General features: G+C 37.3%; 1 protein-coding gene across 2 annotated transcripts in view; it reads left to right on the plus strand.

The window, feature by feature from the left end:
• Nucleotides 1–12,225, plus strand: part of LOC131675258 (signal peptidase complex subunit 3) — a 338,782-nt gene extending 326,557 nt beyond the window's left edge. The window contains exons 5-6 of one of the 2 annotated variants that reach the window (XM_058954170.1): nt 11,565–11,693; nt 11,770–12,225. In XM_058954170.1, the coding sequence (XP_058810153.1) occupies nt 11,565–11,693; nt 11,770–11,782 (142 nt within the window). In that variant the 3' untranslated portion in view covers nt 11,783–12,225. Of the gene's footprint in view, nt 1–11,564 lie in introns of both variants that reach the window. The other variant, XM_058954171.1, reaches the window with a different exon arrangement.
• The last annotated feature ends 3,047 nt before the right edge of the window (nt 12,226–15,272 follow it).

Genomic DNA, 15,272 nt, shown 5'->3' on the forward strand with positions numbered 1-15,272 from the left:
ACTTTGCCCGATTATTCCAAAGACAAAGAAAACATGGGTGTAAAGTGTATCCTTTGTGGAAACCAACAATGAGGTTTATCATTTTGAAATCACCACACACAAGCCGATTCTGGTCATTGTATTTTAGTTTCAGTAAGAGTGATTTGATGCTGTTATATGACTCATTCGGTGTAGTTAGATGAAAAAATATTCTAGGTGGAAAGCGTTGAGTCTGAAAGGTTGATATATTTGGGATGTATTACTAGGTGATTGAGGACTTGTTAGTTACCGGACTCGAAGGTTAAGAAAATTGGGATTTATGGGTTATAGTCTTGCAGGTTAAAGGGTTTACGGTCACCTTAGTTTCAAAATCTGACTTCGTATTCGATATCAGCGACTCCAAAAACAGATATATACATTTTTTCGTATGAATGCGTTGACTTATAAAATTTTATGTCCACCATATTAGATTCGCCATTTTGAATTTTCACAATCTGACCTTATATTCGTAATTAGCAACCCCGAAAACCCATATATAGATTTTGTGAATGAATACGATCACTTATAAATTGGGCTTACAGTCTTACATATGCTATATAGGCTGTTTTAACGTTGTTACAAAACTGCGAAAATACTTAAATTCAATCAATGATATCTCGATGAAAAAAAAAGCCATCTTGAATCTGAAAAATGGATTTCAAAGGGCAAGACTGCTCCTTTGTCATGCTTTGGCACGTTTTTGAAAAAAAAAATTTATTCAAGATGCTATGTAACCTCAAAAATAACAAAAAACGGTGTTTTTGGACTTTTAGATTAGGATGTCTCGGAAACGTGACGGACAAGGAAAGTTCTGAGCTCGGATTCAATACAATATGATTAATAAGGTACTTCTGATACTAATACATTGAAGAGGTTTTACAGATCTTCCAAATGTTTGCCTACAATGACGAGGACGATGTCATCGAGGAATGCCATGGGTGTAACTGCTCTCGGTAGTTTCAGCTGGAGCAGACTGTCATACATAATGTTCCAGAGAAGTGGCCCTAGTTACGATTCTTGTGGGATCCCTCTGATCATTCGATACTCTCTTGGTCTAATTTCTGTGTCGTATTGCACGACTTCGTTGGTGAAATAGCTCACTATCATTTCTCGTAGGTAAACTTAGACATTCTTTGTCAGCGCCTCCATGATGCGGTCCTACCTTTCCGAGTTAAAGGCATTTTTGATGTACAATGCTACCACAAAATAATACTTCTTTTTCCCGTCTTTTCACCTCTCACCGGAGATATCTTTTTTTGGCAATACTCGTGATTAGGTCAATAGCATTAAGGTTGAGTGAATCTTGCGAAAGCTATATTGCCTATTGGACAGATGTCTTTCAGATTGCTACCATCCTTTCATGAATTATGCGTTCCAGAATCTTTCTTGGTGTGTCTAGAATGCAGAGTGGACGATAAGATGAAGATTCGTCCGGTGGCTTGTCATTTTTGGGCAAAAGAACCAACCTCTGCTGTTTGCATCTATCAAGGAAAGTCACTTCCTGCAGGCATCTACTATTTATTTTGATGAACATTTTCGGAGCTGCTTCTAAAGTTTCTTTAAGCGCCACGTTTAGAATACCATCTAGCCATTCAATAATATATTCAATAATTCTTCTTTCATCACTGAGGGGGTCGCCTAGTCCGTAGTTTATTTAATTTGGAACTCGCAGCTAGATCGCAATTGGATCAGCGTTTTCACTACCTTTTCAGAAACATTGGACATATTGGTGGTGGTGTCATCAGGTGCGTTGTGACATTTTTGTAGGATCTTTCAACGGATCCTCGTTCATCTCATCCAACAGTTCCTTCCAACTTTGTTGCTTACTATTCTTGATAGCCTTGACTATTTCGTGTTGGTGCTTCTTATATTTTTCTTCCAACTCTTTGTTACCCCTCTTTATACCACTTGTTACCGTTTTATAAATGCTTTTGGGATGTTAGCAATTTTCTCATTCTACTAGTATATAGATGAGTTCTGATTGTTTAGGCCTCACCATATGGGTCACAGGTATCAACAACCCTCTTCATAACTAACAGAGCTTTCTCTTTTGCGCTGTCAGGACTGATAGTTCTCTTGTCAAAAGCTACTTTTAAGAGTACAGGGTTAAAGAATTTCATTTTCCATCTTCGAGCTTTTGTCTTCTCCGTGGGCTGTCTCGGTCCTCCTATTTGCCAGATAATCACTTGATAATCGCTCATGTTGAAGACGTTATTCACCCTCCAATTAGAGTTTTCTCGCACTAAGCTGGTGCTAGCGAACGTGAGCTCGATAGTCGACGTTCTTCCATCCCTCTCAAACGTTGGCAACTCACATATGTTTAGTAGCTGTAGGTCGAGGCAGAACATAGTTTCTATCGGTTGTTCTCTTCTCTTATTGTTCTATTTTCTGCCCTAATCTACGACCCATGTATTGAAATCTTTTGCGATCCCCGCGGGATGATGTTCTTCGACATATTTTACCATTCGGTTGAGAAAGTTCTCGAATTTGCCTGGTTCTCTGTCCAATCGTGGAGGTGCATAGCAACTATAAAAGTGAACTCTCACTAAGCCACTTTGCATTCGGTGAACTCTGTCCTGTATCGATAAGTTACTGTACAGCTAGATCGCTGCCTCACCCGATGCGTTAGTGGTCCATGTTCGTATGACCCCAGCTTTATATGAATCAATTATAATGCCCACATCTATCTTCTATTCACGCACTGTAAGCAACAAAAGGTTATGCGTACCCTCATCGTGATGTAGATTCTGTAACAATGTTTTCATTGTTGCGATCTAGATTTCCTTTTGACAGGCTCGCTGAAAACTGCACATCCTGCCACATGTTTGCACTGCTCTTTCTTTGATTCAGCACATAGTACACAGTGTGGCTCTTTGGTACAGTTAGCTCGGCCTAACCGCACATCAGGCAGAATTCAGAACGATTTACTTGTCTACTGCACAGTTGAGTGACATGTCCCGAGTACCAGCATTTATAGCATTTAAGGAGCCGAGTTTCCTCCTTAATCCGGCAGTTAACTAGCCTGATTTGGAATTTATATTCGTCCCTAACAGCATAATCAGCAGCTAATCTAACATAAGCTTCTTGAGGTTTCTCATATGATACTTGCATAGATTTGATCGACTCAGCCTGGATGTCTCTTTCAATCATCTTTTGGAATGCCATCCTTACTTTTTCCTTAGTTATCTTCTCTTTATTTTTTTAACGATCACATCTACTTCGTGTGTCTTACAGGTAACGTCTGCCTTATGTTTGAGCAGCTCTGCCATTTCCATTTGGAGGGCTATGCGACGTCTACTTTTCCGGTTCAGGGCCATCAACCATTGGCCGAACGTTATTCTAAATACCTTGTCAAACTAGCCTCCTCGGCTATGCTTGGCATTTCTTTTTTAACTTTCCTAAGTATATCTGCGTAACTTTTTTCCGATTTAGCACTCACAAGAAAGGCAAGCCGCAGTATCCTAGATCTCCAAGTCTTTTTGTCTCCTTTGATTTTTTTCTTTTTTCTATTCACAATTTCTCGTCCAGGGTTACTAACATTTGGAATCCCCTTCGCTTCGTCTTCTTATTGGTCAGGTTACTGCTGTCACTGCTGTCTGTTAGGGGGCGACCTAGTTTTCTGGTTCAGCTTTTTTGAAAACCTAATTTACTCCTGGCCGGAGTAAATTAGGTTTTCAAAAAAGCTGAACCTCGATATATATATATTTACATCCCGCGATATTTACATTATCAAAATAATGAAGAAATCTTAAATCATCCTTTCATGAAAATAAAGTCAGTAATAGAATATGTACAAAATAAATTATTGGCAGTTTTTATTTCAGAGAAAAATCTGTTTATAGATGAAAATCTATTGTTATTAAAAGGTAGGCGCTTCGATTCAAGCAATATATTTCTTTGAAGAGTTGAAGAGAAATCTCTTTAGCTTTAAGCTCTCCTGGATTATAAACTACAGGATAGGGTTCGTATTAAGTTTATTTATGTACACTGGTTCAGACACTGATTATCAGAAGTATCATTTGGGCGTTACTGGCAATATTATAACTCACTTCTTAGAACCTTATTTTGATAATGCACATATTACATATATAGACAATTGGTATATATACACCACTTTGGTAACATTTTTATAAGATCGTAATACAGGGTTATGCGGCGCGGTGAATGCAAATAGAAAGGGAATGCCAAAGCTTGAAACTAAGTTAGACCGAAATGAAGAACAAATTGTAACGGTCCTATATATGAGCTGTTTATTAAATGACTGCAACTAGTCTAACGTATTTATCTGTTTAGTCAAAACAATACATTAAGCGGCGCTACCTCACTGTTTACGCGACTGTATACAAATAAAAGTTGAGTCAAAACAAACAGCGTGACGTCACAAATAATAGACATAGATATAATGATCCATAATGTTGAGAAAAATATGTTAATTATATATAATTTGAATATAACAAAGTATCGATTATATAGATTTTAACATGCAGATTCACAATATCTCATTCAATTATAAATTAATAATGAATATCAATATGTAAAGTTAATTTATTTATTAACATATGAAATATTAGAAAAATATAAATAATTTATATGTAAAATGAATAAGCATAGAACATGAGTAAGAATTGGTTTCATTAATAACAGCTAAATAACAACTGTTATTAATAAATAAACAATTAATAATTTATTTAAACAATAAGCTATATATAAAACGAAAATATTAAGTTAATACTTGATAATGATAATTTTATGATTTAGAAATCTTAGATAACTAATCTGATAATCGCATATTAAGATTAGAAGAAAACCGTTACAAATATGAAAAATTAGTCATAATTCAAATGTTATTAATTAATTTAAATAATTAATTTTGGAAAATACTTCCAAAATTAATCAACTACAAAGTTATATGTAATTTTAATAAATTTCTATTGTAAATAATGTAATATCACGTTAATTAACTTTATTAGTTATTAACTTTTGACGACACTATTGGCGATAATTGTACATTGTATAAAATCAACAAATAACTAATTCTGTAAAATTTACATGTGTTAAAAACTTAATATTAATGGTTATTTACTTGTAAATTAAGAAAAATCATTTCTCAAAATTCGCGAATGTCTCTCGAATTTTCGATGAAATCTCTCCTGCAATAATAAGCGGGAAAATCTGTGTATAAATAGGCCCACCTTTGCACGGGCTAGATTCATTCACTTCTAGCCTTGCAAGGTGAGCGCATGAGTCTGAATAAACTTGGATTAACACCTAAGTTCTTTCTCTCATTGTGATTAACTAAGCAAGACTATCCTTTCCTTATAATTTGAGCTCGACTTATAGAACATCTCGCGCTATAAGAAACTTGGGCCGAATTATATCCTATCAAAGAAAGACTTTAGCTCTGCTTATGGGACAATTCGCACCATAAGAAACTAGGGCATTGTCTGACTTTCTTCGATATATATTGCAATTACTTATGTATATTTGATCTACTTATTTATTATACTTGATTCATTTATCTATTTTCTTGACAATTAGAGTAAAATCATTGAAAACAAATTCTTACTCATTAGCTAGATTACGAGAGTTCGAATTATTTTATTTATAAGTGATACGAACATCACAAAATAGTTCACAGTGATACACAGATTGCAGTGAGGTCGAAAGATAAACGTAGCGTATGCTGAGAGCGAATGACTGAATATTTCTAGAACAGCAGTAGCTTGCTGTTTGTAGTGGAAATTAAATTTACCGCTAAATAGATATTCTATATAACAAGAGTGCCTGCAGAATTTTTGTATGTTTTTTACGTATTCAGCTCATCAAATTACATACAAAAACTTCCCTAAAACTTGACTCATAGGACAAATGAAATTAGACCTTGTATTAGAGATTTTCTAAGTCAAAGGTGTATGCAGGAATTTTATTACCACTTTTTACATTTTCAGCGTAAACTACATAAAAATATCTTATACAACTTTGGCTTATATTAGAAATAAAATTTGTCCTTAAATTGGCGATTTTCAAGATCAAGAGTGTCTGCGAAAATTTAATATTTTGCACTTGAAATTTCATACAAATATTCTCTCCAATCTTCATGATAAATGAGATAAATTTTTTATATTTCACTTTACTTTGCTTGCGGGGTTTGTCAATATATTAATCAGCAGTCAGATCAGCGATTCTATCTGAGATATCCAGTGATTTTATGTACAAATTTTGTCTTTTATAAGAGGTCAATTCGTACTATAATTTTCCCGCGGCCTAAAGATTAAGTTTTAAAAAACTCTGGGAAATTATTTTTAAAATGACTTAGCAGGGAGCCCAGAAACGCATTTACCATCTACGAATAAAGTACCTCTTGTACACGTGCTGTTTAACCACCCAAGCCGTCAGGCGAGAGCGGACAAGGTGCATCACGAATGCGTCATGTACTTTACTCACAGATGCATCACATGTTAACGATAGGACTTCACTTCTTTATGGAAGTGTACGAAAAACGAGTATACGGAACACGAGAGTATAAGTAATTTAACATGCACTATGTGAATGGCTGATCTCGCTTTCCTCGATTGGCAACATCACACGGTCCGTACTCTACTATTATACTTTCTAGTAACGTAATATACTGCAAAGGGGGGAAAAAGATCCTCGAAGACACAGTCAAATGCTCCACTGTAATGCCCCCTGCGATTTATTAAAGGGTCCTACTTCGGTGAAGGAAGCCGGCGCTGACTCCCACGGGCATGAATCTACCGCGATGACGGGAAAGGTGAATAGAAGGAGTCGGAATAAATACAAGAGACGATCCCTTTATTTACGCCAACGGAAATTACATCTACGGTTTTACAAGTACAATGGTGAGCGCGTTCGCTCAATCCACAGAACGCGACAGCAGGCGGCGAATAGGAGCGTAGTCGCTCAACTATCATACGCGACGAGTCTAGAATACATAGAAGCGGATTCGCTCGACTATCAACCGCGACAATTCAATTCGCGGTATTGTACCGGGCGAGAGCTGGTACGTGAGAGAGAGATTCGCGAAATCAAGTAGAAACAAACTTACCGGGTAACTCCTCCCGCGGCTCGCTGGTGGAGAGCCGGCGTCGGCGGAATCGTAGTCCAGCCGGCAATGGGGCTCGTCGGATCACCGGCGGTGGCTGGTTGGCAGCTGGCGGCCGGGATCGGCTCCACGATCGTCTGATGATGATCGCCGGGGGGGGGGAGCTGCTCAAACAGCAGCCGGAGACTCGCCACACAAGGGGGCGTCCATAAAGGACGTCCACTAATTTTTTGTGTAACTGAAAGCACCCCTCCCTTTTGTCACACCTGGTCACATTTTTTAATCCACCCCCGTAAAAGGACGTCACAAAGCTATTGAAACCCCCTTAATTTTTCTAACTTGAAAATAGTTTTATAAAAAAAATAGAATTTCACTTATATTATCACGTATATTATTCAAAACAATATTAAAACATATTTTTACAAAACAGTATTAAATAATTTTTAATAAATACATTTTTAGCTCATTAAACATATTTTAAATAATTTTTGATAAATAAATTTTTATTCTTGAGTCCAGGGGTTGGTTAACCATTCAGAGAAGGATGGAATTACTGGCATTTCAGTAGTCTCAATAACTGGAGATCGTTCTTCAGAAGTTACATCTTCTTCTTCTACCCATTCGATATTTTCAGCTCCGGTTTCCTCATCTTTAATGATACATAACAACTCCTCTGTATGATTCGTTTTTCGAACAGAAATGACTTTTTCAGGTTTTATTTTCTTAATGTTTTTTTGTTTTCCGTGTATTTTCCTATGATTTTTAACTGACTTGATAGAAGCATGATATAAACCACATGCTGAACAAACTCTATCTGAAATTCGAGATTGTACAGTTGGACAGTACATATCATATAGAATTTGAGAGAAGGTCTTGTTTTCAATATCAATATTCAGTGCCAATCGGAATAGAAGAGGACAAAATTTTTTTTTGTTTTCATCGAACGGTGGTATATGTAGTGCTGAAGGTGATTGCTTTATGGGCATTGGAGGAGGTAGAAATCGAGATTTTAAAAGAAGCCGTAAACTACTGTGCCAAGGACCGCAGCATTCATCGTCATCACATTTGACGATTTGCAAAAAGTATTGAGACTCTCGAACGTGTTTACTGTACCAAGCAGCTTCAGGCATCTCTACTAATGATACATTTTCTGGGTCGATGTACTTTGCGACTACAGGATAGTCATCAATTATAACATCGCCCCAAATTTCTGCAAGAACACCACCTGCATATGCAAAATTTTTCAATTCCAATGCTTGATCCTTTGTTTTATTACTGCTATCAAGGTGAGTTCCAAAATGCTCATGAGGCAAAATAAGGCCTGCCAATTCATTGCTCAGTACCGACATTCGTCTCTCCACACGGTTATACGCGCTCCGCCCAGGAGCGTTGGTAGCGATGAAAAGAGCATCAAGCTTGAACTTTTGGTAAAGCTGAATTGCACATGAAATGACTCGTGTGTATCGCGGGTTTTCATCTGGGCCACCGTCAGTAGTAATTATCATAACAGGTTTTATACTACCATCATCTGTTTTGACAAGAGGTGTGAAGCTATCCAAATTTAATGCACGCTCAAGATCCGTCGCATGCGTCTCGGCCGTCGACGAGCAATGTTTGCCACTCCGAATTGCGACATACGTTGGCCAGGAGTAAGAAACTGAATTTGGGCATCCCTCGCTGTCTGCTTTGATGACAATTCCCGCGTAGACAGATGGAATTAACTTATGTCGATCTGCAATAACCCAATCGTGATCGGGTAATGAAACTTTGTACTGCAAATGCATAAGCATAGGAGCTTGCTTTTTAGCTGCCGTGAGACCAATAGGAACTCTTGACTTATCATCGGCAGACATAAAAACTGTTTCTGCAGGCCCTAGTACGGATGCCAATGTTTCTAACGCAAGTATCGTTGCATGGCGAAAAGGTCCATCGGGATGTTTGGCATGGTGATCTGCTTCTGGTCGACAGAGTTTTACAGGCACAGTCTTCACGTGCCGTTTGCCCTCTTCTGTATTGCTGCGTCGAGGAAGAACCCGAAGATAAACTCCACTTTTTGAAATTTTAAACCTATCATTCTGTAGCTCTTTGGTGAGATAGTCCAAAGTCTTGCAACTTCTGATTACTGAAATTCAAAAGTTATATCTGTTATATATTGTAAGTTTTGTGCACATAAAAACAAGTCCTAAAATATTAATCAAATGTTGATAAAACCAAAAATCTAATTATTATTTTTATATTTAACTATTTAATATATAATAAACTTAATTTCAATTTACGAAATCTTTATGCAATTATTTATGCTAAATTCAATAAGTTTATTTCAAATTAAGACAAGGAAATAATGTTTATAGTTGAATTTTTTTCTAAAATTGCAAAAAAAACGTACGTTCAGTACGGCGTCGCGGGTCAGCTGCTCCTCCATGTGTAGCAATGTCAATCATTGTTTTTAGCAACTCTGGCTGGTCTACTTCCAGCCTGGGCCTTCCAATCACACCATCTCTGTATTTGTGATCTTTGTTCACTTCAGGAAATTTGTTACATATTTCTTTTAATTTCAAACTTTGTATTTTACGACTTTTTCTTTTTCGTATAGCATCATTAACTTTTTTCTTCAAAGAATTTTCTTCTGCTAAAAGTTCTCTTCTTAATTTAGTTATATGTTTTTCAGTCTTTTCATTTGCAAATCCAATATCTTTTACTTTTGTCAAATTTACAATTTGAGTCTTCAATGTATCAATTCGTTCTTTTAACTTCTCTTGAGATGGCTTGTACACACGACGAGGGGAACGATTGATTTCAGAGTCATGAGCTTCTTTACTTTCAGTCGTTTTCACTGCTGTACAACTTTTTTCTCTTTCATCAATATTATCTACAGTATTTTTATCGTCTGTTGGATCACGTGACTCCTCTAATCCTTTTTTTTTTTGTTAACGTTGTCGAGTACTTCAGATTCTTTTTCGGAATGTCCAGCAGAACATGTGTGTGTATGATTCACTGATGAACTCGTCGATGCATGCTCGGACGATTTCGGTGTTGATTTGAGGAATTTCAGTATAGTCATTGATTTCTTTATTGTCGTTTTATTTTGCAAAGATCGAACTCGTGTTTGCACTTCACGCTCCAAATCAGCAATATCCGGAAATTTATCTTTCAATTCTTTCCATTCAGCATGGAAATCTGTTTGTACATTGCCTTTCGATTGTTTCGGATATGCATCTTTGAATGCTGCCCAAAAATTATTATACAACTCACCAGGAGTAACCATTCCAATAATCTCACGTATTCACTGTGAGTGATTTATTGACGATTGTTGCAGCGTGTGCACACGAAACAAAAGAGTTAATTCTTTATTGAGACAACAACGCTAGAGCAAGTCAGAGCTTCGTCATTTGTGTGTCTCGCGCTTTTGCCATAGATATCGACCTATAATATCGACACGCCGCGCGCGCCGCCTGGACGTTTTTTCACTGTACTGACCCACTCGATCGATTACCACCAAAATTCAAACTTAGTACATACCAAAAAAATCCTTCAGTAAATTTTTTTTCTAATTACTAATATTTTCTGATTTTGATTGATTAATAATTTAAAAGGTTTTAATTATACTAGAAAATGAAAAATATTTTATTTTTTTGAAAAAACAAAAATTAGAAATTACAGTATTTTTAATAGCCAACACAAAATTGTGACCGTCCGAAAATGAAAAAGCTCCCCACTATTTACTGTCACATTCGGCCACATTTTTCTACTTTGACCCTCCCTTTTGGCATCGGACGTCCTTTATGGATGCCCCCCAAAGACTTTCTCTCGTCCTGGGGTTTCTCTCTCTTGGCGCGTCGTCTAGCTTCTCTCGCGCCGTGACCTCATTAGCGTACGGTCACTCTCCAACTGTCCTCAATCTCTCCCGCTCTCCTAATTCTCGTGGCGCGAGCCGCGCTTTCCGCGTTCTCGCCCATTCCTCTTCCTCTCTCGCTCTCTTTCACGCTCTTCGCGCTCTCGCTCCCTCTCGCGCCGTCTTCTCCGCCAGCCGCCCTTTCCCCTCTCCAGGCCCTGCAACGACACGAGCGCATGAATGCTATGTTAACCATAGCCATGCTCGGCCGCTACATCCGTGCGAGGAGAGTGCCTCGCACAGGGTTAGCGAACATCGCTATCAGCCCTATCACAATACTATTACAAAATTGATGGTACAGTTATTATGTTCTTACGTAAATTAAATCATAATGTGAATTTGGCACGAGTGCAAAATTTACTTTTATAATAAACCAATTTTAAAAAGCAGTCCCCAATGCATAAATGAAATATAATTCGGTGTTGCATTTAAAAATTCTAGTTATTCGAAAGATACTATAATAGAAAATTCTAAGAATGTACATACAACTGAGTAACCATCAGTTAATTGTGAACTAATTAATAACCATAAATTGATTGACCATTATTTAATTATTAACATCGTACTAACTAACATAATATTCATTTACAGGGGAAATAGAAATATTACATTACATCTATCATGGAATGTTGTACCAAATGCTGGAATTTTACCAAGTATCGATGGAATAGGATATCGTAATTTTGGTTTTCCTTCTGATTATACAACTTCGCGATTATAGTAAATACAAAATATGAGTATTATTTATTCTATAAGACATTATTGTAAAATATAATAAAAATATCTATACTTCCAGTAGATTCCAGTAATATTACTTATAATAACAATATAGCAATAGTAATCCATTTTTGTAACAAAAGATGAAACATTAATTAGTTTTATAAGTTTATTTTATTTTATAAAACTAAAATTTTTATAGAAATTCTTTTAAGTTAATTACAATTTCCATGAAAACATGAAAAAAAAACAGAAAAATACAGTATCCAGCAAAAATTAATCATAGATTTACAGAAAATTTAATACATTTTTTAAGTTTTGTCAACGCCAGCCATGAATTGATGATAAGATGTACCTGTGCTGTTTGATCTCTTGGAACTTCCAACTTAACCGCTAATTTATACTTTATAATACACGTGCAAAAAAATCTTTTAGTTATGAAAACTAATCCATTAACTTTGATAGTATGTGGCTTCTAAGTTAACGATATAATGTATTGTAATAAAAAAAAATATGAATGATTAATAAAGACATAACTTCGATATATTAGTAAAAGATTTATAATGAGAGTCACCTACAAAATAAGTTCTATGAAGCCTATTATTAACCCTTAACTTGCACACCATTTTGGCCACGTAACTGCTCGGTGGGGTAAATCTAGCCCGAAAAACATCGAATAAATCAGAGAATTTTAGATATTTTGCTATGAAAATTTTTTCTAGTATATTTCAAACCTTTTACTACAAAAAAAATATTCAGGTTAACAATTTTTAATGTTATACACACTGAAAAAAAAAATTTTATTTATTGTTAAAGATTGTCTGGGGTAAATCAACCCCACATAGCAGTTAAGGGTTAAAGTTGTCAAAAATAAGGAGCTAGATATGGTTTCGTGACCTTTTCAAGTAGAATAGTCCAACCAAGGTTTTTCTTATTTATTTTAACCCATTGATTTCAAATTTTATAGGTGCATCGACATCATGGTGACTCAATTCTGGTTAATACATTTTTCAACAATTAGAAGTAAAAATAAGTAAAAATAAGTTGTCAATGAAAAAATCTCGTTTAACACGAATACGGCGCAGTTTATAATTAGTTCAAGCTTGTGTCTTAAAATCACTTATTTTTATTATATTTGGTTCGTTTATTGGGAATGTTAAAATAAATATTTCTGTCTATTCTATATTGTAAAAAAAAGGTCATAAGTCCATTTTTGGATGCGGGTACGGCTAGGTTAATTGTCAGGGCAGGGGCTCCTCTCAGCAGCAATCCAAGATAGGTGTGAGAAATTCAACTTGTCGCGCATCCAAAATGGCGTTAAAACATCAACGCGTTAGCCGCCTTCGTGTAGCCCGATCGCGTTAGCTACGAGGGAATGAGGACGTTTAGAGCGTAGGTCAAATCAATGAGCACAAAGAATTAGTGCGGGAATTCCTATTTATTAATAAATATTAATGCATTTCCCACGGGTCAGCCCAAGGTCGGTCATGTCGTAGGTCTCGGAGAGGGGAAAAAGGGGAAGCAACTAATGGCGTTTGGTCATCGCATCCCCAACACAGTTCGAGCTTCCCTTTGTTCGGCGCAACGAATCTATCCACGGCGGTCTACCCCATCCAAATTCCCCTACGAAGTTCGCGGATGGCGCACCGCGACGCGACCACGGTTTATTCTCGCGGTGGATGCGACTCGGGTCAGAAAGCGATAGAAAAAGGAGTGTTCATTGAAAGATGGCCACGGAAAGGCCCCACGCATTTCTTTTAACGTGCGGGTCAATCGGCCGACGTCGTGGAACTCGCGAACGAGCAGTCAGGCAGCAATTTCGTTGATTGACAAGCGAATCGACGATCGTGGAGGTCAGGTGGCACTTCTGTTAATTCGCGGTTCGGTTAACGATCGCGGAGGTCAGGCGGCACTAGTTAGTTGGATGGCGTTCCGGATCGCGGATGAACGTGAGACAAAGGGAGAAGAGGTACCACTTTTTGGAAGTTTCCTCAACTACAAAGAGGAACGAGTCCTCACTGCTCCTCTACTTTTTATCGGTCCCGCGTCAAATCCGGCTTTTCTCTCGTTCCCTGTAGCTTGCTTCCGCACTTTGGCACTCACGGTCACTCTTTCTCTCGCTTTTTCGTGCTACTCGAGTTCGCGTCTCCAATTCCTTTTTGTTGCGTCCGGTAGCTTTCTATGGCTACCAGCTACTGCTCGGCTTTTCACGGCATCGCCGCGTCTCTCCCGTTCCTCTCCTTTTTCCGTCGCGAGTTTTTATCTGATTGGTCCTAGGTGTCATCAACCCGATCATCAGCGCCGTCTATTTTAACGTTTTCTCTCGCGTAATTTTGCTACTAGTCCATTAAGTAGCGACAGTTTTACTCTATTCGTTAACATGCCCCTATCATATTCGCGATTGGTCCATCAAATCGCGCGCGTTGGTCAGTCTCGCGTCGTTAGTGCTTATCTCTTATCACACGCGCCCTTCCATTCTACCGATCTTTGCTACAAGAGTATTGGTAGCACCCATCTTGCTCACACTCGCACGCTCGATCACCGCTCTTTTGCGCTCGATCGAGCTCTCTTTTGATCGCATCGCAACATGGCCGTCGCTCAGCTCACGCGTTCGCGTCACACCACGTTGCTGCCGTTCCTTCCGCTTCACGGAACGCGCGAGGTCACTCGTGGGTATGTGCGTGTGCGGGGGTGTAAGGGCGGCGCGCATTCAGCGACGGGTCCTGAGACGTCAGGGTGTGCGAGGTCTCGAGGTACTAATATGCGCGTGTGGGCTAAGCGGCATCGACTAATCGTCCGTACGTGTCCTTTCATCGGAAAAGGATCTCGCGCGAGCCCTATAGGTCGGTTTTTCGCGTGATGATGCATCATCACAGATTAAGGACCAACAAATATTTTTGCACATTAAATCGACCGTATTTTAATAGCAATTCTTTATTGTGCAGTTTTAATATCCGCAACCGATTTTTTATCAATAAGTAACATATCTATAATGTGAAAGTACCATAATCTCTATTTGATCTACGGAATATTTTGTACTTATAAACTTAACAGAATATATACTTATAATTTCATATATACGTGTTCATTTTTATTAAATAGAAAAAAAATATAATGAATTTGCTATTATAATAATAAATAACAATAACAATAGCAAACATATAACAAATACTATTATCAATACATGAACAAATTATAAAGTCAAACTTCGCATTTTTTGAAGACTCGTCTTCTTAATCATCTATTTTTCTCTTTTTACTCCTTTGCATTTTCACATTTTTCATATCACTACGCGTACTTTTTTTTCGAACTTTATTAGTTTCAACTTTAGTACTACTTTTTTTTATTTCAAAAAATTGAATAAATCCTGTCATCACTCTGCATAGCTAAAATAACTTTCTTACAATGTGTTTTTATTTACGGCAATCATAAAAAAATGTAGAACAAGTAAAAAACAAATGACATTATTGAAAGAAATTGTAAAAACTGCTACGAAAGTACTGTGCGTAGCAACCGTTTACTTTTAGTTGTTCGTTCTGCATTAAAGGATGCTAAAGAAGCGGTAAAAAAGTTAGGAGGTAT

The sequence above is a fragment of the Phymastichus coffea genome, unplaced genomic scaffold, assembly GCF_024137745.1.
Source record: "Phymastichus coffea isolate CEN01 unplaced genomic scaffold, Cenicafe_Pcof_1.1 PCOF00018, whole genome shotgun sequence".
NCBI lineage: Eukaryota > Metazoa > Arthropoda > Insecta > Hymenoptera > Eulophidae > Phymastichus > Phymastichus coffea.